This window comes from Sander vitreus, chromosome 4 (assembly GCF_031162955.1).
Source record: "Sander vitreus isolate 19-12246 chromosome 4, sanVit1, whole genome shotgun sequence".
Taxonomy (NCBI): Eukaryota; Metazoa; Chordata; class Actinopteri; order Perciformes; family Percidae; genus Sander; species Sander vitreus.
The window spans coordinates 4,230,142-4,252,559 of record NC_135858.1 but is presented as its reverse complement, the minus strand read 5'-3'; the positions used below and the strand labels follow the sequence as shown (position 1 = coordinate 4,252,559).

The window sequence follows — 22,418 nt, the reverse complement described above, 5'->3', positions numbered from 1 at the left end:
CTATTGTCCAATTATGGACAACCTGCGACACAATTGTAGCCTCAGTTTCCTGTTTTTAGCTGACAGGAGTCAGTAGACCATCTGTTTCAAGGTACAACGTGCGTTCAGAGATGCTCTTCTGCATATCTCGGTTGAAACGAGTGGTTATTTGAGTTACTGTTGCCTTTCAATCAGCTCAAACCAGTCTGGCCATTCTCATTTAACTTTTGCCATCAACCAGGCATTTTAACACAGAGAACTGCTGCTCACTGGATATGTTCTCTTTTGGACCATTCTCTGTAAAATCTAGAGATGGTTGTGTGTAAAAATTCCAGGAGATACTCAAACCAACAACCATGGCACCAACAACCATACCACAAAGTCACCTTTCTTTCCCATGCTGATGCTTGGTTTGAACAGCAGATCATCTTGACCATGTCTACATGCCTAAATGCATTGAATTGCTGCCACATAATTAACAAGCAGTTGAACAGGTGTATATAATAAAGTCGCCGGTGAGTGTATATCATAATATTAAAAAAAAGCAGAAAGATTGTTGTACGGTTCAATAACTATTGACTTTTTATTTAAAAGGAGTTATCCTCACACTGCTGATAAACAAAAACCATGAGGCTATGTCCTGGGTTGCCTATCATGAGGTTATATGCAGTGTAAGACCTGTGTTTTTAATAATTAAAGCAAGGCAATGCTGCTTCAGGGGATTAACACATTTTGTGCCGATGGCAGACTGTCTGAATGTTAATTCTCCATTCACAAAGCTGACTGATGCGTTAATACTTTGAAAGCATTCAAGGTCACGGAGGCAGGGATTACAAAATGCAGTCCTGGGACTCTGGGATAGATGAGGTAAAAACCATCGCTGGTGCAGAGAAACAAAAAGGCTGCCGTAATCAACCCTGTCCAAACCTATATAAACCTGGAGTCACAGCACTAACTGTGCGTATTTCTTTTGGAGTGAAGGTTAACCTCAGTAAAGACCACAAGGGTAGCGGATACAGTGTTGCACGGTACTTCTGCATGTGTAGTCTCTAAAGTGCATGAATTGTTACCAGCAGTAGCAAACAAATGGGGACATAGCTTTATTTTTGAAAGGAGGGGAGCTTGAAGAATTGAGGATTTGTTCACAGCAAGTATATTTTATTTATTCGGAACATGACCCTCTGTCAGTTTACCTATCATAAGCCCTGCTGCGTATATTGGAAAGTTGTTATTATAGGTAGGACTTTTAAACAGTTAAAAAGCTAAATGCATGTGCATGACGACATCCTTACCCTGATCATCTCGGCCACGTAGCTCTCAGGGCCAGTGTATTCTGTGGAATCCTTCACCTTCACCAGGACGATGAAGAACAAGTAGTGCCACATGTTGTGCTCAACTTTGATGTGTTCTTCAAAGGTAACCGTCTTATTGTCAAACTTGTCTCTCTCCAAACCTAGAAATTAAGGGCACAACCCCAAATGCAACACACACACACACACACACACACACACACACACACACACACACACACACACACCTCATTTCTTTGGAAGAGTGAAGAAATATACTTTGTGTGGAAACATGACATAATCATTCTTGTGACTGAAAAAACAAGAGGAAATGGGGTCACAAGGCAATGGCCAGACAAAACAGGTCAGCTGAGATCTGCTAAAAATGTTTTTTTTGGTCACATCATATCTCTGTAATCCATTTACATTCTTGCATTGCATTTGCAAAAGACAAATAACCCTTAATACTGTTGCCCAACAGGAAGCAGTAAAATGACCAGAACTGACCAATGATTGTTCAGAAGTGACTGTTTAGTGACAGATGAAGCCAGTGTCTGAGTGAGTGTACAGTCTAACATGGTCAAGACCCATATGGCAACAGGAAGAAACACTCCTCCACAGCAGCACCTGCCATGACTAACCATTCATTCTGGGAAGAGGAGGCGTTTCGTTGTTTACACTACTTAGAAAAAACAGCCCCCATTTTGCACGGAGGCCTGATGTGAAGTTGCAACACAGCAATCACACTCTCATACAAGAGCAAGCTCAGAGCAGACCACTGGTTTGATTTGTTTTGAGTTTGTCATCATCTGCAAAGCTCGGCATTCACACCTGCTGATTGTACTGCATGACTGTAGGGCTATACAGCAGTGTTTTAAGTATCGCTTGCAGCTTCGACTCAAATAGAACTGCAAGGCATTTCCGCCTTATTTATTCTAAGAAGGGAGTACGACAGTATACAGTGATGCTGGGAAAAGGACAGGAAAGGAGTGTTTAAGGTCTTGAGTCACATTCTCCATGTTAGACGAACAATAGTGCGTGTCTATAACTGCCGAGTAGACAGAATGCCTTTTGAAAACAAAGACACTGAAAGATGCATCTTCATTGGTTTCCTCACCGCAAATAAAACATGTTGTCTTCAGGATTTCCTCTTTTTTCTGCTTCTCACTCCTCAGGTCAGCAAATGTGTCGATGATGACACCAAAGATGAGGTTGAGGACAATGATGATGACCATGAAGAAGAAGAGCATGTCGTAGATAACCCTGGCTGCAAAAAGGGGCTCCTGTTGAAGCCAAAGAGGAGACAACTTGTAAGAGCAAGCATTATCAGCTGGTGTCACACTGGGAATGCCATTGTCACAGTGGGAATATGGGCCTAGTTTAGAAATTCAATGTACAGTAGGTTGCAGAGAGCTTGACTCACCATCCTATTGAACTATTACTCAAATATTTACAAACGTAGGTTTACAAGTTTGCGTTTCCTAATGGTCACAATGTCGGATTTGACTAAGAACCACTTATAGTATTTATTTTCTCATTAAAGACTTTGAGCAAAATGGATTTAACTCATATGCAGATATGCCAACAAGGCTGCATGTTGACCGTATTCATAAAAATATATATAAAATATATATATTATATATATATATATATATATAAATATATCTCCAACTAGCATTATAAAAAAAGAGAGATTTAGATGTTGATGTCATTTTTTGTTGAGCAGATGACATCCGCTAAATAAATATTAAGTTGGTAATATTAGACATATTTATTTATTAGTAATATGTATTCAAGAATTTAGCTTACAGTGAATGCTCATCATTTATGTAGACACTGATCTGTTGAGGAATATTTAAAACTGAGAACAGAATTTAAGAAACTATTCTACAGTTTGTAAATCTAACATTCAAATCGGTGAAATTAGTTTCATTGCTAAAATAAATCATATGTCAAGGAAAAAGGTATGTTTATGGAAATATGGAGCCTATTTATATCACATTCCACTGCTGTGACTCATAATGCCCTCTTTGCATACAGGATACTATGCATGAGCCATCCTTGTGTATCAAACACAACCTGACAACTGAAAACAGTACAGAGAATTCACATGGCTGATAAGCTAACTGAGGTTTACATTTGCTTGTTTGAGTCATGCCCTTGTTCTATGGGTCAAGCTGCAGATGTTAGAGAGTGTACATGCTGGACAAGTGTCATTAATGCTTATTTCTGGCATGTTTAATGTTATGAAAATCCTACGCAACCTCTGACCTTTCTCTGACAAAGAGCCTTATTAGACATATTGTAGACTTCACTGCACTTCTTACAGCAGCACCTTATCCTTTGGCTATAGAATTAGCCAACCACCTTTTTTTGCTTATTATTCAAACATGTTATGTACAATCCTTTTTGTTAAGTTATTGTTAATACAAAACAAAATCATCATTAAAATGTTCACTATTAAAGATCTAATATCAAGTTTTCTCCATCCACTTTAATTTAATTCAACTTAAATTAATTTGTGTGTGTTATAAGGCATGTGATGTTATTGAATTTTGTTATTGAGTGGTAAGATGTCCAAGTTCACTATAATTTAATAGCGTGTGGCTGAAATTGTAATCTAAACTCAACTTGGGTGCGATTTCTTTCTTGTTGTTTGTGTTTTGGTGCTTTGTACCTCTTTGGATGGCTTCCGCAGGACGTCCCCAACACCTCCTCCACTCCTGAGGCCGTGACTTAATACTGTGACAATGCACATGAGCAGGGAGTCACATGATCGCTCCTTGTCCTCAATCACCACCGCTGACGGCTGGATGGCAAGGGAAGCTATGAAGACACAACCAATATGGTCAGACAGTCATTTCTTGTTTAGGCTGAATGCAAAGCGTTGTCTGCTCCATCAGCTGCATTGCTACAACTAGTCAACGATGCCTTTAACCATAAATCCATAAAGAATAGAATATAAAGAACACTTTAGATCCGGGGGGGGGGGTATCAACTTGTGTTCAAGTTGATATCGTTATCGCGATATCAACTTGAACACACAATGAACACATTGCAAAAGGCTGCAACATATCGCGAAAAGACTCTCAGAGATGTTGTGAGTTAGTTGAAAGAGAGTATCAGTAGAAAATTGCACTTTAAAATGTAACTGTCACTTTTTTAGTGCTGCATTTTATGTTCAATTCAATGTTCAATTTGTTCAATAAAATGTTGAAAATTATTTTTTTTCTTGCTTTTTTAAAATTCAACAAGCAATTTGCTGTAGTTTAGCAGAATACTGAAAGCAGCATAAATACAGAACTGAGTACACGTTCATATCTGTTTATTTATCGCAAGTAATATCGTTATCGCAATATTCAACAACGTTATCACATATTTTCCTCATATCGTGCAGCTCTAGTGCATGTGCTCATCTTTGACTGGAGGCTTTTCTTATCAAGGTCAGTAGGTTTGCAAGAACTTGTTGTTTGCTGTGAGCAGCTCTCTGCACCATCACTGGGTGACCCATTGACCTACTTGTACATGGTGCTAATTAATCCCTGACCTTTCAACCCTGGGCCCCTGTCCCCTGAGACGCACAATGAGCCTAAACTCCTGGTGTTTGACCCAGCTCCCTGAAAACAAATCTCCTCTGGCTGAGTCAGTCGTCTGCAAGGACATAAAAACCTTCACATACTCATACAAGCTTGCCCTTACACATATAGACATAAGGACACAGTCACACACTTGGGAATCTCTTGAGAGTCATGCATGCACAAACACGTGGATTCAAACCTAAAAGAACCTTTGATCCTGACGCCCAGTCTCTCACACACACACACACACACACACACACACACACACACACACACACACACACACACACACACACACACACACACACACACACACACACACACACACACACACACAGAGTATCCTTTCATTTTTGTCAACCTACCATCCATCACAGCCTCTGATGAACAGTTCTCCCCATTCTCTTTTTGGCACACTCCACCAGAGAAGAACTCTCCCACCATACTGGCTCCATGCTCTATTAAATTGGGAAAACAAGACATTATGCAACTGTACAATTTGTATTTACAATTTTTATGTGCATATGCACTTATTGGTGATGCTAAAAGCAAGATAGGTATGGTCATAAAAGGAAATGCATGTACATTAAACTGGACACAAACTTTTTGTATTCACACCCAACCTGTGTGTGTGTGTGTGTGTGTGTGTGTGTGTGTGTGTGTGTGTGTGTGTGTGTGTTGCAGAAAAACAGTCCATGTTTTACGTTGACTGTGTGGGTCGGGGAGGGCAAGTACTTTATGTTCAGCCCGTTAAAGGAGTGAGAACAAATCTGTATTTCAACATACCTAGTGTTTTGTTGGGTATCCTGTCGACAGCCAAAATGAAATCGTCTTTGAAGAAGATATAGCCCACAATGGAGAAGAGGTAGACGAGGATAAGAGCCAGCACAGCTGTCAGAACAATGGAGCGCCCATTGCGGGTCACACTCTTTATTACGTTCAGCAAGGTCTCTTCTCGGTAAACCAGATCAAAGAGCTGAAAGAGGAAGGATTCAGAGATAAAATGGGTACACATTATTTGTTTGGATCATTGCCTTTATTTAAATCTCCTTGCCAACATCTCATGGTTAAATGTTGGCGGAGAATATGTGAACCTTTATGACCAATCAAATGGCATCTAAAACCCATTTTTATCTCATGTTTCTCTGTATTACAGCGCAAATTAACAGCGAAAACGTCTTTATTTCTAATCAGGATAGGTTGGACATTGCATTGTTAGTATACCACTATCTAGGAAAGGGTGTCTAAGTCGGTACATATGCATATAAGGTTAGTAATGGTAAGATTATGTGTTGTGTGTGCGCTCACGTACTAGCAGGCTGTAAAAGAAGACATGAACGAAGACCCCCAGGCTACAGATAATCAGGTAGAGCAGGTGGTACAGGAACTCCACGTCCATGATCATGGCTATGTAGCCACGTGTGAAGGTTCCACGGTTCCCAACGAAGCTCGTAAGGAAGATCACCTTATTACATAACTGGAGAACAATGGAGAACACAAAGAACACAGAGATGACATGTAGAGGAAAAAGCCATGTTATGATAGTGCACAGAATGTTCAAACTGAGAAGGGAAGGTTCACATATCAGGAATAATATATTTGGGTAGGATTTTGCTTATTGTTCAGACCACTAAAAATAAAGTGGATGTGCGTTGACCCTGCATCAATGCCTAACAGCAATGCGTGACATTTCTATTAGCAGCACTAATGCTACCTCAACTGTTAAACCAATGTGTCCACTTGAACGTGAAATCTGGCTGAATGCTTGAGTTGCCTTGTTCCTGCACTGTGCACACGCAAGTCCTGTATCAATAATTTTATTGTTTAGTTAAAGTTTGGCATGGGACTGCGCCGGTTGCCAATTTCAGTCAACCATTTACTGTGCAACAAAGCATATCGAATTGTAATACTACATGTGAGTTCTGTACAAATGCTAACTACTTTCTGAACACACTGTTACACACTTACATTGAAACCCCCCAGCAGGAGCAATGTGGGCTCCAGGCCTACAGAGAAGATCAGGCGCAGGATGGTTGAAGCAATGAGTGCCCGGATACCGTGAGGCTGAGGCAAGATGATGACAATAGCCAGAGAAACCAGCATGGCCATCCACAGCAGGGCAGACAGATGGGGCTCCAGGGTACCTGACAATGAAGGAGGTCACATTAGGGAGAGGTCTGACTCTTTCCATTCAGTCATTAATTATGTAGCCAACTATTCTTAGTGAAATAAGTGTATTGCTCTCTTTTTACCATGTCAACAAGAGGCCAAATCAGTTACTCAGGGGTGAGACACTGCAATTCTATAACACACTTAAAAACAGCTTAGAGCATTAATGGAAAAACAAATCCTGAAAAAACTACTACACGGGTTTATCTGAAATCTAACTTTATTTTCGACAGCTTTACTCCAATTTATCTTTTCTGCATATTTAGAAAGAATTGTGACATGTATGCTATGTTTTATAGTTGCAGTAAAAGTATGGTGAGTGGTATATTCTAATAAGCCGGCATGTGACACAGAAAGGGAAGCCAAATCTGTATGGCTTGTTGAATCCCATGTTTTCTGATCTAGGCAGCCCACAAAAACTGACTGGGTTGTCTTATTTCACAGTTTGTGGTTTGGTAGGCACTCCAGATACCCAAATATATGTGCACAAGCACTGAAAAGGTGAGTTTGTTTTTTAATCATATGTCCCCTTTAACACCCAAATGTATTTATCAAGTTAAAAAGGTCAGACAGGTTTTCTTTTCACTGAGACACAAATAACGCTACACTGAACGTCTCTGCTGAGGCCTCGTTCTTCACGTCTCTCTGTGTACAGATCACATGACAGGTACTTGTTACATAACCCCCCTGGTTGGCTAAAAATACACCTGGCTCCAGCTAAATTCATCGAGATGGTCCTGGGCACTGCATCGTAACATGCTGCCTGGGCGCTTGGACTTGGCAGCCAACCTAGACAGAGCAGTTTGGACGTCACACACCTCCAGTCTAAGACCATTCATCTCTCTTACTTGCTTACTCTGCAGCTATAAGAAGATAGAGACAGAGACTGGCCGTTACACTAAACCACTTACACTTCAGTAAATTCTACATTCAGCCTGATGTTTGCTACATGATGAAAATTGAGATTTTACTTTGCATATCTAAGTTTCCCTTATTGTTGACAAGTGTCTGAGCTATAGCTCCAGTGTCTACTTGCACGGTCACATTCGAGCAGAGCCTGTCACAGGGTGGAGGCTGGCACTTTGACTACTACTGGTCAAGGCTTACCCGACTAGTCTATACTGGGATTCCGGGATTGCTCTGGTGTTACCAGAAATTCCACAGGATGCACCTCTTTACGGCCCGATGTCCGTTTCTTTCCGCTTTCTTTGTGTTGGAATTTTAAACTCCGGTGGATTTCTGAGGACAGACAGAATCCAGACAGCTAGCTAGACTATCTGTCCAATCTGAGTTTTCTGTTGCACGACTAAAACGGCCTTTGAACGTACACATCTTCCACCAAAACAATTTCCTTCCCGAGGCTATTTTGCAACGGCACTGGGGCTCCATCCGGTGCATAGCGCCGCCCAAGACGATTGTGATTGGTTTAAAGAAATGCCAATAAACCAGAGCTGTGGAGGAAGGTCTGGCAAAGCGAGACTACCTGACTAAATACATCCACCTGACTTGAACATCGGCATTAACCTACAGAAGGTGTACAGAGGACTTATTCAAGGCGTTTGTTTCGAGTACATCTGCACTACTGGCCACTACAGGGAAAAGATCCCAATCACAGTTTCTCTTTAACTAAACCACCTAGCGAAAACATCCACTTACAGATGTGAGTAGCTGTTGTCCATTCAATTGTCAAACGAATTCTAGGCAAACTTTTGAGACGTCACAAAAAAAGACTATGCTACTAAGACTATGCTAATAAGGTGCGTTTCCATCAACTGGTTTGGAGCAAATAAACTAAGCAACAGAAGAGGTTGATGACAGGAAACAAAACAAATCGCCTTGGCCATTTACGATAACAAATAAGAGAAGTCTCTGATTCAATTTAGCAAGTTTTAATTGTTCTTTCATGTCCGCGAGTATTGGCCATGTTTCATGCTGTCCGGGGAGCTTTACACGGTATAGAAATATCCAGAAAGACGACGACAGCGGAGAAAGGTGATCAGCCTAGCAAATCCAGTTGCCTTTGCTTATCAGAGAACTACCATGACCTGGATGACTGAGAACCTTTACAGACATACTTCACTGGAGTAGTTTGGTTAATTCAAGTTTTACAAGCAGTTGGCTTGCCTATTAACAGGAGACTTGCATCCAGGACACAGTGTGATTATGTGTGTGTAGACATTAAATATTCACTATTGAGCAACTTAACAGTGGCTGAGCTTTTTAATTTTCACATGAAATGGCTTCAGTTTGGACCCAACATTGGCGTGTCCTGGAATGAACTGTTAAGCTCCCCAAAGACCTTTAATACTGAAGACCACATGAGGTTTCTAGAGCTAAGCTAACAACCTTCTTTTTTTTCTCTACTAAACCGCTGTGAGGAAGTTCAAACAAAAGGGACCTCGCCGTTTGACCCCAGAAAGAACAATTGGAAGTTTATGCGAATCACAATGTGCATCTTCTCTCTGCTACTCTGCACTGGAACAATGCAGGCCTTAATGGCTGCGGCTTTTCACATCCCCACAAATACTGCCCTCAAGGAGAACTGAGAAAAAAGGAAAGGAATAAGAGACAGCAAAACAAACAGAAACTGCACGTAAAAATTCAGGTCTGTCACCACATTCCTTTGGTTTGTGAAAAACCTCCTGTCATGCAGAAAGTGGTATCTTAGACATAACCCTTTGAATGGATATTGTATCTCTAAAGTAATCTTAACACCTAATTAGTGACGCAACACCAGACTTTTCCAGATTTTCCCAACCTAAATGTGGACATTTAGGCCACATGACAGAGCGTGACTGATCAGGGGTTAATACGGCAACAAGGTCAAATATGTAGATAAAGGAACTGACTTACCTTTGGTTTTTGTAATTTATGGTAAAATTGCTAATTTAGTTTGTTTTTGTTTTTCCTACACCCTGAAGAATGCTGCTTTGTGCCAATACGTGTGGGTTGCTGCCAAGTTCTAAGATTTCAATATGAAATATCCATCTAAATAAAAGTTTTCACAAGAAGAGTGCCTTGGACCTTTTTTTTTTTTGCTCTTTGAAGTTTTTGTTCCCTTTCCAAAGAGCACCTTCATCATTTGTTTTAAACTTCTGAGCACTTTTTTTTCTCCTTAGTTTGTTTTCTATTGTCCACACTTCGTGTCGGAGAATGGTTTAGTTCAATGTTCTTTATACATATTCATTGAACTATATCGGAGTTTACAATGAAATCTAAAATATTTCAGGGTTGGCAAATTAAATGTAAAATGTTTTGTGATAAAAAATATATATATATATATATATATATATTTTATGATGAAATCTAAATTTGATTGATATTTCAGAGCTGACCACAGCCAATAGTCTAACCAATTAAACACATTGTTACAGCTCGGGTCCATGTTTAGTTGTCAGCAATTGCTACTTGCAAACACAACAACTATGTGACGTGACAGAAAGATTGAAATACTGCAGTTGAGCAGTTTAAGTTGTATTTGTTAATATGTTATGCTATATTATTACAAAAGCCTGTTTAGTAAAGGTTTGTTTTTTATTCTCTATTTTCTTCCTTAGAAACATGTCAAACTTTGAGGATATTAGAATCCTGGTGTTGTCTCTCAGTGGTGGCCACTTCTTCTTTTGTATTATGACCAGGGCTTTTAAATTGACACCCACCAAATGCGGAGAAAATTTTACATTGGTGGGTAACATTATAAAGTTACTTGCCAATTTGGCTGGTGATAAATGAAGCAAATAACACTGCGTTTGAATCGGCAGGCTGCAGAAACGACGCGACATGTCCGTGTTTTCCGGCAAGAAATTTGGGCGGTTTTGTCTATGTTTGGCTTGGAAACGTAATCTTTATCTGGCAACACTGCTACTACCACAAATCCTACATTTCCCGTGAAAACTATGTTGTGACGTGTCATGCAACCGTTGGCTACATGCCTAGTGTGTGTGGTATCGATAGCGGGCTACGCTGAAACGGAGAAGACGAACAGAACGGCGCAAAATTAAAGTAAATTTAGGTAGGAAAAACAAATGTGGAGATATTTTTCGGGAGTTAAGAAACGAGAAGAGCCAAAGAGGAAGGCTGCAGACACAGGGGACCACGAAGATGAAAGAGGAAGGACTATATCTGCCATCAACCCAAATAAAACAATTTAAAGAAACATGGATGCTTAAATGTATTCAGTGGCACTCATAATCTGGTTTATTTTCCCTGGAAAAAAATGTGGCTAACCACTAGTGGAAAGTCTGATTGGCTGGTTACTTTCTACTACGAAATCTACTAGCCACATTGGCTGGCGATCAAAAAAAGTTAATTTAAAGCCCTGATTATGACACGGACCTATCCTTCTCCTGCACCAATACAACAGGCAAACAACTCTGATCTATTAAGAACATTTAAGTTTAAAACTGTGAAATGATTTATAGCAGCTTTGACACAGATTAACAGATCAATTATAGTATTTAATGTTGTGGATTAACTGAGAGTAATGTAAAACGTCGGACTTTTCGCTGTATGTAAATCTAACTCTTATCAAGTAGGTGTCACTTTCAGTGGTATATTCAACAGTGAGTAGCATGGTATTGTTTCCTGCTAGAGTTTCTGGCCTTATCGGGAGACCACAGTTTTAACGTAAGTCTGTACACAAAACACACAAAGATTACTCAAACTGAGACCAGAGAATAAGATTATAAATCTGATAACATGTTACGGCTTGTGTTGGTCAAGCTCAGAAAAGGTAAATGGCACTGCAGTTCAATATTAAAACTATGTGCTAGATTTTTATTCTCATCACAACTCCACTTGTGGTGAAACTCACTTTGGGAGGTGTAAGGCTACACCTAAACCACAGTCACGAGAGCACAGAGTGTTCTGTAAATTCCTGTGCATACATAACACTAATAATGCAGCTAAGGTACATGTTGTGATGCCAGGTCACTGTTGCAAATGAGAACCTGTTCTCAACGGCCTTCCTGGTTAAATAAAAAAAAATAAAAAACATCCCAACTGCTATAAATACATATTCGGTATTATTGCAAATGCTGGGATGTGACTGTTCAAGCTACATCAGTTTAATTAAGGTACCACGTGTCCAGGGGAAATCAAATGTTCTCATGACTGCACTCCATCTTCTGTAGATTGAATCTGTAGATTTTGAGGTTGTTGTTTTTTTTTTTTTAAAGCTGGCTTAAAGCAGATCTGAAGCTTGTTGTCAGAGCAAAGAGTCCTTAAATGAGTACCCCACAGATTTGGCATTGAATGCATATACCATTGATTGATTCAAGATATTTTTTATACCACACATAATCTTCTTTGGCAAAACCTGACACCTACATAACCTAAAATGCAACTTTAGGGTGTGTTCGGGTATTTCGGGGTATGTCAGTAGCAGCTAATATCGCCTTAGCCACTAGCCTCAAGCAGAAATGAGAAGCAGGCTACAGAGGTCTGGTAAGCTCACTTCTGTCTAACTCCACACCCCCAGATTTGTTTCATTTTAAATTTGTAGTCTGACGCTGACTCAGGTGACATCACTTGAGGACATTTATCAGATTTTACACAGCTCCCTCTGGAGCCATGAAAGGCCTTATAAAGCGGTTCTCTCATATGCGGTACAACTCCCCAACACCTGTAAACAGACTGTTTGTTGTGTTATTTGTAAAATAGGTGGAGTTACCTTTTAGGCTCAAATCTGAAAAAGTGCAAGCCCTTTTTAGGTTATTTGTCAGTTTCCGACATGGACAGAGGAGAAATTGACTGTGGCAGGACTACGCTCATTTTCAATTACTGTGGAAATTGGTTGTGTCCATCAAAATATTGGTTTTAGAAACCCAAAACTTAGAAAGACGTTTTCAGACTAATCCGAACAGAACCTCTGAGAGATCATATTGGCCTTAACTTTACAGTTGACCTGGGGTAGTTGAGTACAACCCCCTATTAAACACACTAAGCCACCAAATGTTTTTTACCTGGCAGCAAGGAGCTGCACCTGGAGGGCGTCAACGTCCAAGCCTTGACCCAATTTCCGTTAATCTTTGCCATACAGGTTGTACGTGTTGTTTTGTACAATATGCCTCCTGCCCCACCCATGGCCTTGCACATTTAATGTTTGTGCCACTCACTCCCATTTCCTGAGTTGTAATAGTCACACTCATCGTTAACCACAGCACACACACACACACACACACACAAAATCACAACCTGCTCCAAGTGTTAAAGCGCTAAAAAAAAAGAGAAAGTTTAAAAAGTGAAGAATGTAGCAGACTGACCTCCACGGACACCCTCCAGCGGGTAGAAGAAGGCCACAAGCAGGTTCATGAGCACAGCCAGGTTGAAGGAGATGCTGCTCCAGAACGACATGTTCCTGGAGCACCAGTACAGGATGGGCTGAGCTGGAGGGCAGGGTATTCAATTTCACACAGGTCATTGTACTGCAGTGAGATTGCGCAGACATCTCTATATTAACAGTACAATACACCAAGCACAATATAGCCAAGAATTTCACTGAACACTTTTACAGTAAAAGTAAAACACAAAATGACTGATCAGTGTTTCACATCAAGGAGGAGCAAAACGCATAGAATGTCTGCTACTAATTAATTTCCAATTAATTGTAGTCAAAGCTAAGAAAATTGGGGATGATTTCCTATGTAATGTAGATACCCCATGTTGATGAATTTGTTTTGTGTTTGGCGTGAAATAAATCATCTCAGTGGAAAATTTCTTTCATATTTTTCCACTGCAACACAACATTTTTGCCACGTTTTATGATCTACACTTGAATCATTCAAAAGTTGAATGAGGAGTAATTTCAGTGATTTTAAAAATGTATTGAATTTAGGGTAAAACATTATCAGTGGTACAGAATTAGAAGGGGTCTATGTGGGGTCTATTATCAGCACCAAATCTGTAAACAAAGGATTCACTTTGAACGGTAAAATTAAGCAAAACTTAAAATCTATTTAAGTAAACAAAACCAATTGTCATGCACATTTCACATACACTACACAATTTACACACACACACACACACACACACACACACACACACAGGAGATCAGTATCGTGCCAATGCTTTTCTGAGCCAGACTGTTCATTGGAGAATAAGAACTGTGGGTGGGGACTTCTAGCAAAAGACGTCACTATGACAAGTGATTAGCACCAGCGGAACAATATGGTCTCCTCCTGATTCATTCAGATAGGAGAGAGGTGGTTGTTAACACATTATAGACAAACCATCCTCCTTCAGGCCTGACCATGAGACAGGCCACAACATGCTCCTAAACCAGTCACTTCACTGCAGTAGCTGACAGAATCACCCAGGGGGTCAACAGGGACCTGCCCTGCTAAAAGGGAAACTCAACATAGTGTTCAGGCCTGCACGACTACGGCATTTAAGATTAGCGAAAAACAAATGCTTAGTTTAAAATAAAGAATGTCTTATGAGATTCCTCGTCAAAAAAAAAAAAAATCACACATTATCTTTTCTTGATCGCCTGTGAAGAGCTTCTTCCATCTTGGCTTGCTGTTCCTGATCTCCCACCTGGTGATTCGGGAGCTATCCTGTGTCCACTACGCTGCCTTGGTTTTTCTCAGTAAGTATGGCCATTTCAGAAGTGAAGAATGTGTGACTGAGCATGACCTCAAACTGTCAGGTAGATGACCCGTTAATCCCATTAAGATGGGACACTCTTGGAGCATCCTGCTAGCTCAGTTGAATAAAAGGCAATATGAAATCACAACATCCTGAGTGTGAATCCAGTCAAGGATCTTTATCACGTTATATCTATTTCACTGCCATCTTTCATGTCCCCGTTTACTGTCCTAATTTTGCTTATAATAAAGCAGGAATACCAAAAAAAGAACTTATTAAATCAAAGACTGGCAGCAGGCTTCACGCTCCATCCATAAGCTTTCTCCCTCCAGACAAAACAACATTCTACACTGTGATCTCTTAACCCCCAGTTGATCCATCGTTCACAGTTTTAGCTCTAAAATCCCTATTCATGCACATTTCACATACACTACACAATTTACACACACACACACACACACACACATACACACACACACACACACAGGAGATCAGTATCGTGCCAATGCTATTCTGAGCCAGACTGTTCATTGGAGAATAAGAACTGTGGGTGGGGACTTCTAGCAAAAGAAGTCACTATGACAAGTGATTAGCACCAGCGGAACAATATGGTCTCCTCCTGATTCATTCAGATAGGAGAGAGGTGGTTGTGAACACATTATAGACAAACCATCCTCCTTCAGGCCTGACCATGAGACAGGCCACAACATGCTCCTAAACCAGTCACTTCACTGCAGTAGCTGACAGAATCACCCAGGGGGTCAACAGGGACCTGCCCTGCTAAAAGGGAAACTCAACATAGTGTTCAGGCCTGCACGACTACGGCATTTAAGATTAGCGAAAAACAAATGCTTAGTTTAAAATAAAGAATGTCTTATGAGATTCCTCGTCAAAAAAAAATAATCACACATTATCTTTTCTTGATCGCCTGTGAAGAGCTTCTTCTATCTTGGCTTGCTGTTCCTGATCTCCCACCTGGTGATTCGGGAGCTATCCTGTGTCCACTACGCTGCCTTGGTTTTTCTCAGTAAGTATGGCCATTTCAGAAGTGAAGAATGTGTGACTGAGCATGACCTCAAACTGTCAGGTAGATGACCCGTTAATCCCATTAAGATGGGACACTCTTGGAGCATCCTGCTAGCTCAGTTGAATAAAAGGCAATATGAAATCACAACATCCTGAGTGTGAATCCAGTCAAGGATCTTTATCACGTTATATCTATTTCACTGCCATCTTTCATGTTCCTGTTTACTGTCCTAATTTTGCTTATAATAAAGCAGGAATACCAAAAAAAGAACTTATTAAATCAAAGACTGGCAGCAGGCTTCACGCTCCATCCATAAGCTTTCTCCCTCCAGACAAAACAACATTCTACACTGTGATCTCTTAACCCCCAGTTGATCCATCGTTCACAGTTTTAGCTCTAAAATCCCTATTCGCAGTGGCACGAGACTAAAAAGGAGGGCTGGTGTAAAGGTTAATACTCTGTACTACTAAATCCTGCCAGAACATTTTTGTTTGCCTTCACCTCTATGTTTTCTGTTTCTAGAAAGACTAAATACAGGAACCCTACACAGTAATCTCCTTACAAAAGGACAAACAGAACAGAGGAACCATATGCAATTTCCCAAGTTAAGACATTTTTGTGAATTTTGCGTACTGACCACAACTGTTGTGTTTATCATTCACTACATCACTCTCACAGAGCTGACATCACTCTCTCCTGGCTGGAAAACATCAATTTACATCTTTATAGAACACATTTCCTTTACCTCATCTTACCCTTAATTCACTTATATTGTTACTATTGTAACTATATTGTACTAATAAGTTGATAAGCTGCTTATTAAGGTTTACATGCTCACCACTTCCATTCCTCCAGGTTTCAGAGTTGAGCGAACAGAGTAAAGCCCCTTTCACATACAGTATGGAACCTACAACATTGCTGGGTTGAATTATTAGAGTGAGTAAGTGGTCTTTGTTTTTTTTTGTGTGGTATAGAAAAACAATATGTGTTGAGATTGTTTGCAGATACAGTATGTATGATCATTACAGATAGATTAGGGTTTGTTCTACTTTCTACTTCTATTTGTTGTCTATTTGGAGTACCTGGAGAGGCATGTGAGGCTGTTTTTAGAGTGTGATCTTTATCACAGCTGGTTGTCCATGGTGCTTTCCAGTGTTGCCAACATGTTAGACAACACAGAAATAGAAAAATAATTTCCTGCCCTACCATTTTTAATAATGGCGTCTCCATTGTAACATCAGAAAAATTTCTTTCTTTGGTGGCTGAGGCCTTTTTGGCTTTGAACGTGTATATGTGAAAGAGGCTTTAGGATCTGTGTTCTATTCAGGGGGGTCCTCAGGGGCCGGGAGGGATGCAAAAAGACAGCGTGTAAACCAGGAACTAGGTTACAAGGAGTTGAGGAAAAAGACGCACAGGGAACCGTGTTTGTGTCACCAGCAGCCTCTTGAGTACCTCGCAGCTTCTTCTGCCAATTCATCTCATTGAAGAGGTCCTCAGAGCGCAGGAAGAAGTCATTGATCTTACTGCCTTGCTCATCCCGCTCCGTGGTGTAGTAGACACGCAGCTTGGACTCTTGGGTGAGGAACTCGCAGATGTTAGGCACAGGGAAGACTATCTGCTCCATGGTACGATCCAGCCGTACAATCTGTACACAACCACAGAAGCAGCCACCAATCAGTCACTGTGGCAGTGTCTGTACTGTACTATCTTCTTTAAAGCCAAGTGTTTAAAGATGAATCATTCATTCAAATGGTCTGACTGGTTATTGTCACAAACTGTACTGTACTTTGCAATACAAATAAAAGGGTTGTTTTCTTAAGATAGGGGAAATTTGCATACAGGAAACAATCAGTGTTGCTTCTTGCCAAACATGCCAAATATGTTTGTCACTCTGTCAAAGTACACACTGTCACTCAAAAGCAGTCCAAGAAAAACATCAAGTGCCTCAAGTCAATTGAGATACCAAAACATGTCCTCAGTCTCTGCAGCAACACAGATTCAGTCTTATTATAGATGTCAGAAAGTGGGCAGACAAAAGGGACATTTGGGAATATTTCTCAGTAAATCTTCAAAATTAAAAATACAAATACAAAAATGACAGAAGTAGCTCCAAAATGGCACAGTTTAGATGTAACATGGCCCTAACCACTGACCTCAATCTGAGCTGTGTGTTTGGCATAGAATTCCAGGGCCTCATCACCCTCTCCATATGTCCCCCCTGGCTTCAACATAGCCTGCAGTTCCTTGTTGTGACGGGCTAACTGAAATGACAACACCATGTGACAATGACAAACAGATCAATGGCTCATGTGGTGTTGATTGATTATAATTGTAGACATTACTAAGTAATGTTTTAAACAGAATAGACAAGTTATTGAGCAGGTTGTAGGAGATGGTGCACTATTGAGCAAAAAGATAGCGTAGAATGGTGGGTAATATGTCTTTAGCAGCTCCAGAAAATGACACAGAGGTACAGTAACAGTAAGTAATTGACTATGTCATGAACTACATTATGTGGCCGTGCATGTGCTACAGCATTTGCACATGGGTGTGTCCGTGTCCACGCTGATTTTACGGACAGTTGTTGGCTCACCTGATGTGCCAAAATGTAGATATTATGACCAACATTGCGTGGAGATGCAGAGTGCTCCTCCTCTCCATCTTCACCCTCCTGTGGCTCCTCCACCTCTATCTCACCCTGCATGTAGGCCTTTTTGATCACTTCCACCTGCAAGAATATAGACTGTCACATAACATCCACCTAATACTGTTAGATGATTTGCATGATGTCACACGCACCAGCTCTTTAGGCCTCATGTTGTACAGTATCCTCTCAGCGTTCTCGCTGTCATGGCGACTCTCCATAATTGCAAGAAGAAGCTTTGAGGCATTATTCTATGAAAGGATGAGAGTACAGACAACAGCAAGCAGAATCAACTCAGGTTCATTTTTTTGTATGATGATCAGCATTCCAAACTGTACACAGGGAGTAAATCATTGAAGAGGAAATCCAACTGTAAAAATGATTACTTTGCCATGTGTCTTTGTTATATACAGTAATTCCTGATGGAGTACTTAATGATAATGTGCTGTCATAACTAGTGCTGTCAGTTAAATGAGTTATTAACGGCGTTAACGCAAACCCATTTTAACGGTGTCAATTTTTTTATCGCGAGATTAACGTTCTTTTTGGCCTAGCAAACTTTGTAGTTTTTTTTCACATGTTGTTGCAACAACTAGTAACGTTAGAAAAACTACAACACCACACCGGCTCAAGCTAGACCGGAAACAAAACAACAGACACACACTTGTTTGGGCTTGCGAGCCGGCCAAAGAGTAGTAGGCTAACATTACGTTTTGAGTGGATGGCGAGCGCGAGACGCCGAAATGGATGCCAATAAGATTCGGAATGGAAAGTTTACTTTTAAAAAGTTGCCAAATGGTTCCATTGACAAGACCAAAGTGATCTGTGTGTTTTGTCGTTGGGAACTGAGCTATCATCGCAGCACGTCCAGTCTGAAATACCACTCGATGGCCAAGCACACAGCTGATGCCAATTCTCTGCCCCCTCGTCAAAGCCAGGCGACAAAAGCACAAAGCAAGCCGATCCACTTTTCCATGTTGATAAGAGCATTAAAATGAGAAAAAAAAAAAATTGGACAAAAAGAAATCTAGGGACATTTAGAATAGATAAAAATGTGCGATTAATTGGGAGTTAACTATGACATTAATGCGGGTTAAATATTTGAATCGTTTGACAGCACTAGTCATAATGTATTTTAGTATACCTAATTTAAATCAACACTGTTTTTGAGATTTTCTTCAGTCAGAGATTTTCTGTAATGACTTGAAAATCTCTAGAGAATGATGTCAATGTGAGTTTTCCACAGAAGAAGCAAATCAAACACTAGCACACCTGTTACGTAAAACCAATGTGTTTTCCCACTTCCTCTTATTAATAATCACTCACTTTGAGTTCCAGCACTAGATCCATCCTCTTCTTGCCAAGGGGGTTGATGTCATTGAGGATGAGAGCGATGATGATGTCAATACCATTGCATTCATGAGTGGCAATGCAGTTCTGAGGAACAAATGAAATTAACGTAGTTGAAAGTGTAGACCGGAACAGGAGAGCTACAGGCTAGCAGTAAGCAGTAGCAACATTATTATTAAAAGGTAGAATTATAATAAACGGGACCTTTATGCTAAAACTCTTAAATATATAATATTTCATGTTTTCTGATGCTGCTGGAGTTTTGTTGACATCCTAAATAACACAGAAGTACACCAGTCCAGTATTGCCAACAATGATCCGATACCAAACACAATCTGTAATCTATTAATGTAGAGGTCAAAATCTTTGATTTCACAGCCTTCAAGATCTGTATTGTCTGTCAATCAGCAATTCAATATTTAATAAACAGGCCTTTTCCTATTACCTCAGATTCAACAGCCCTGGCACAGTCAGGTGCTAATGAAATGGGCCACCTTTATATTGGCAAGTCTTGGCTTTGTACTCACAAGCTACAGTTTATTTTGTGCCACACCGCAAATTAATTAATAAAACTAATAAATGGCTTGTGGCAGCCAAATGGTTTGGAGAAAGTATTTTATACCATTTAACAAAGATAATTAATCCCATACAAACAAAAATAATTCCAGCATCTGTCTTTTTCCTCTCAGTAGATATGAACTAGTCACCCTTTTAGTGCTGTTAAAGGGAACTGAAATCAGTGACTGCATTTAGCCAGTTGCTTGTTTAGCTCATGCCAGTTTCACACTTGCCATAAAATGCCCCCACGGCTGCATGAACAGAGGATGCCATCACCATCACGTGACAAGACCAAGCAATGTTTATTCATACCAAAGAACAAACACAGGCAGGTTGCCCAGAGTCGGCTGTTGTGTTATACTGTTGAAGAAAGACGAGCGACTGCATAGGTTTATTGCAGCAGCCGAGTGCTGGCCATGAAAAGGGAAAGGCTCAGGTCTATTTACAGTACTACCCAAACAAAATCACCAGCATGAAAACTAAAATAAAAAGTTCCCTCTGATGTAAGATGAGGATAATATGATCAAGTAGTTGATTAGAAAACCACATTTGAACATCTAAATGAAACGAAAAGGTTCTATGTTGTTACAGACAAACTGCAGACTAAAATACGGTTAAAAGTACATCTTAAGTGTGCGCTTGTATACTCATGCTCTGTGTGTACATGCACCTGGTTCTCATGACAGGGACCTTGGCAATACTCAGTCAGGCTCTCCACAGTCTGGTTGATGAGTCCTACGTTCTTCTCATTTATGTAGAGTCCCAGCAGCCCCAGTCCACCTGTGGTGCTGCCACAGATACAGTCCAGGAACTGAAGTGTCTCACACACAAGATTATAGTTGTTCTTGTTATTCTGGTTACGCAGAAAGTTCTGGAGATGGATGGAGATAAAGTATACATTAACTAGGCATAACCTTCGTTCTCAGGACCCACCTTATCCCCTAGATTTGGGCAGTGTGATATACAGTATCTTTGTCATCAAGACAGTGTCTCACTTTGTACCAGAATAGGTTTACATGGTTTAATTTTCAAAAAACACCATATTTTTGTTGTACTGCACCGCTCTCTCTCACTGCTGCAGATCCTCTTTTTACCTGGTCTCTGTTTTAGCTACAGAGTGAGACCTCTTTTCTTCTTCTGTACTATCTTTAATTGCACTCGCACATGCGCAGTAGCTCAGATGTAGATCATGTCAGCTAGCTAGCTAGCTCCATAGACAGTAAAAGAAAGGCCGTTTCTCCAACTTCGGTCAGTTACAAGGCAGGATTAGCTGGGAGACTTCTAAATGAGGGCGCACATGGAAGTAGTTCTTTTGTAGATTATGGTGAACTTGTGTGTGTTGTTGCAATGCTTTGCTATTGAGAACGAGGTAGCATGCTAGAGTTAGTATTAGCGTTAGCTACAAGCTAATGGTTGCGATTAGCCAGCTCGTTTCGGCTTGTGACGTCACAAGCCGTGCCGATTTTGAACAGCTCACCTGGAGACTGAAGGCAGGACACATTCAGAAACCGTATCTCACTCAGAACAGCATGGATGGATTTTTTTCAAAGTTTGTATGTGTGTGGAAGCACCAGAGACACAAAAGAACACCCCAAATCCCAGAAAAAGTGTTTCAAATACAAAATACAAAAATACAAATAAGAAAGCCAAAACTGTGAGACTTGATGTCGAGGAAATGTCCAACAAAGTTAAAGCAAGCTGATCAGTCAGTTTGTACTAGAAACACTCCTTTAAGCTTCTACTCAGGGAATATGAAACCATTTTACCCCCCAACATTTTCTGTCTTTCTCTGAAGTGAGAAATATATATATAAAGTTAAGAGTCATGAGGCTCATCCTACTGTTGTCTTCTTTTTAAGCATGTCAGCCTTTACACCAGCCAGACAATTACTCCATGTTTTTGTAAGGAACATAAACAGCTCACTGAATTGATCATCTGTGCTGCATGGCTAGCAGTAAATCAATATCTTTCACCCACGCTGGGTCAGGATGGACGAGACGGAGTGATTCATCATTGAGCCAACTATCATTTAATGAAAGTATGCCTTGGTTTGGGGTGCAAACTGAATCAGTGCAAGAAGGAAGTCTTCTGTCTGGGCTGCTGGAGCTAGCCATTACTAAACACCAACACACACATCATAGCGAAACCAGACCAAGACATACCAGATATGGAAACAGCTGCATCAGGAAGTTCTGCAAATAGTGCCTATTTTCTACACGGTTTCGTTTCTGTATAAC

At 40.4% G+C, this 22,418-nt stretch overlaps 1 protein-coding gene across 16 annotated transcripts in view; it reads right to left on the bottom strand.

Moving 5' to 3' along the window:
* Positions 1 to 22,418, bottom strand: part of itpr1b (inositol 1,4,5-trisphosphate receptor, type 1b) — a 98,633-nt gene that overhangs the window by 9,609 nt on the left and 66,606 nt on the right. For 10 of the 16 annotated variants that reach the window (XM_078247764.1, XM_078247769.1, XM_078247765.1 and 7 more), the window contains 14 exons: positions 20,852 to 21,052; positions 19,600 to 19,710; positions 18,429 to 18,524; positions 18,223 to 18,357; positions 17,783 to 17,890; positions 17,043 to 17,274; positions 13,279 to 13,401; positions 6,815 to 6,990; positions 6,159 to 6,323; positions 5,633 to 5,822; positions 5,212 to 5,304; positions 3,946 to 4,094; positions 2,386 to 2,551; positions 1,272 to 1,432 (listed from right to left, as the gene is read on the bottom strand). In XM_078247764.1, coding sequence (XP_078103890.1) covers positions 1,272 to 1,432; positions 2,386 to 2,551; positions 3,946 to 4,094; positions 5,212 to 5,304; positions 5,633 to 5,822; positions 6,159 to 6,323; positions 6,815 to 6,990; positions 13,279 to 13,401; positions 17,043 to 17,274; positions 17,783 to 17,890; positions 18,223 to 18,357; positions 18,429 to 18,524; positions 19,600 to 19,710; positions 20,852 to 21,052 — 2,106 coding nt within the window. The remainder of the gene's footprint in view (positions 1 to 1,271; positions 1,433 to 2,385; positions 2,552 to 3,945; positions 4,095 to 5,211; positions 5,305 to 5,632; positions 5,823 to 6,158; positions 6,324 to 6,814; positions 6,991 to 13,278; positions 13,402 to 17,042; positions 17,275 to 17,782; positions 17,891 to 18,222; positions 18,358 to 18,428; positions 18,525 to 19,599; positions 19,711 to 20,851; positions 21,053 to 22,418) is intronic. The other 6 variants (XM_078247766.1, XM_078247768.1, XM_078247772.1 and 3 more) reach the window with 1 other exon arrangement.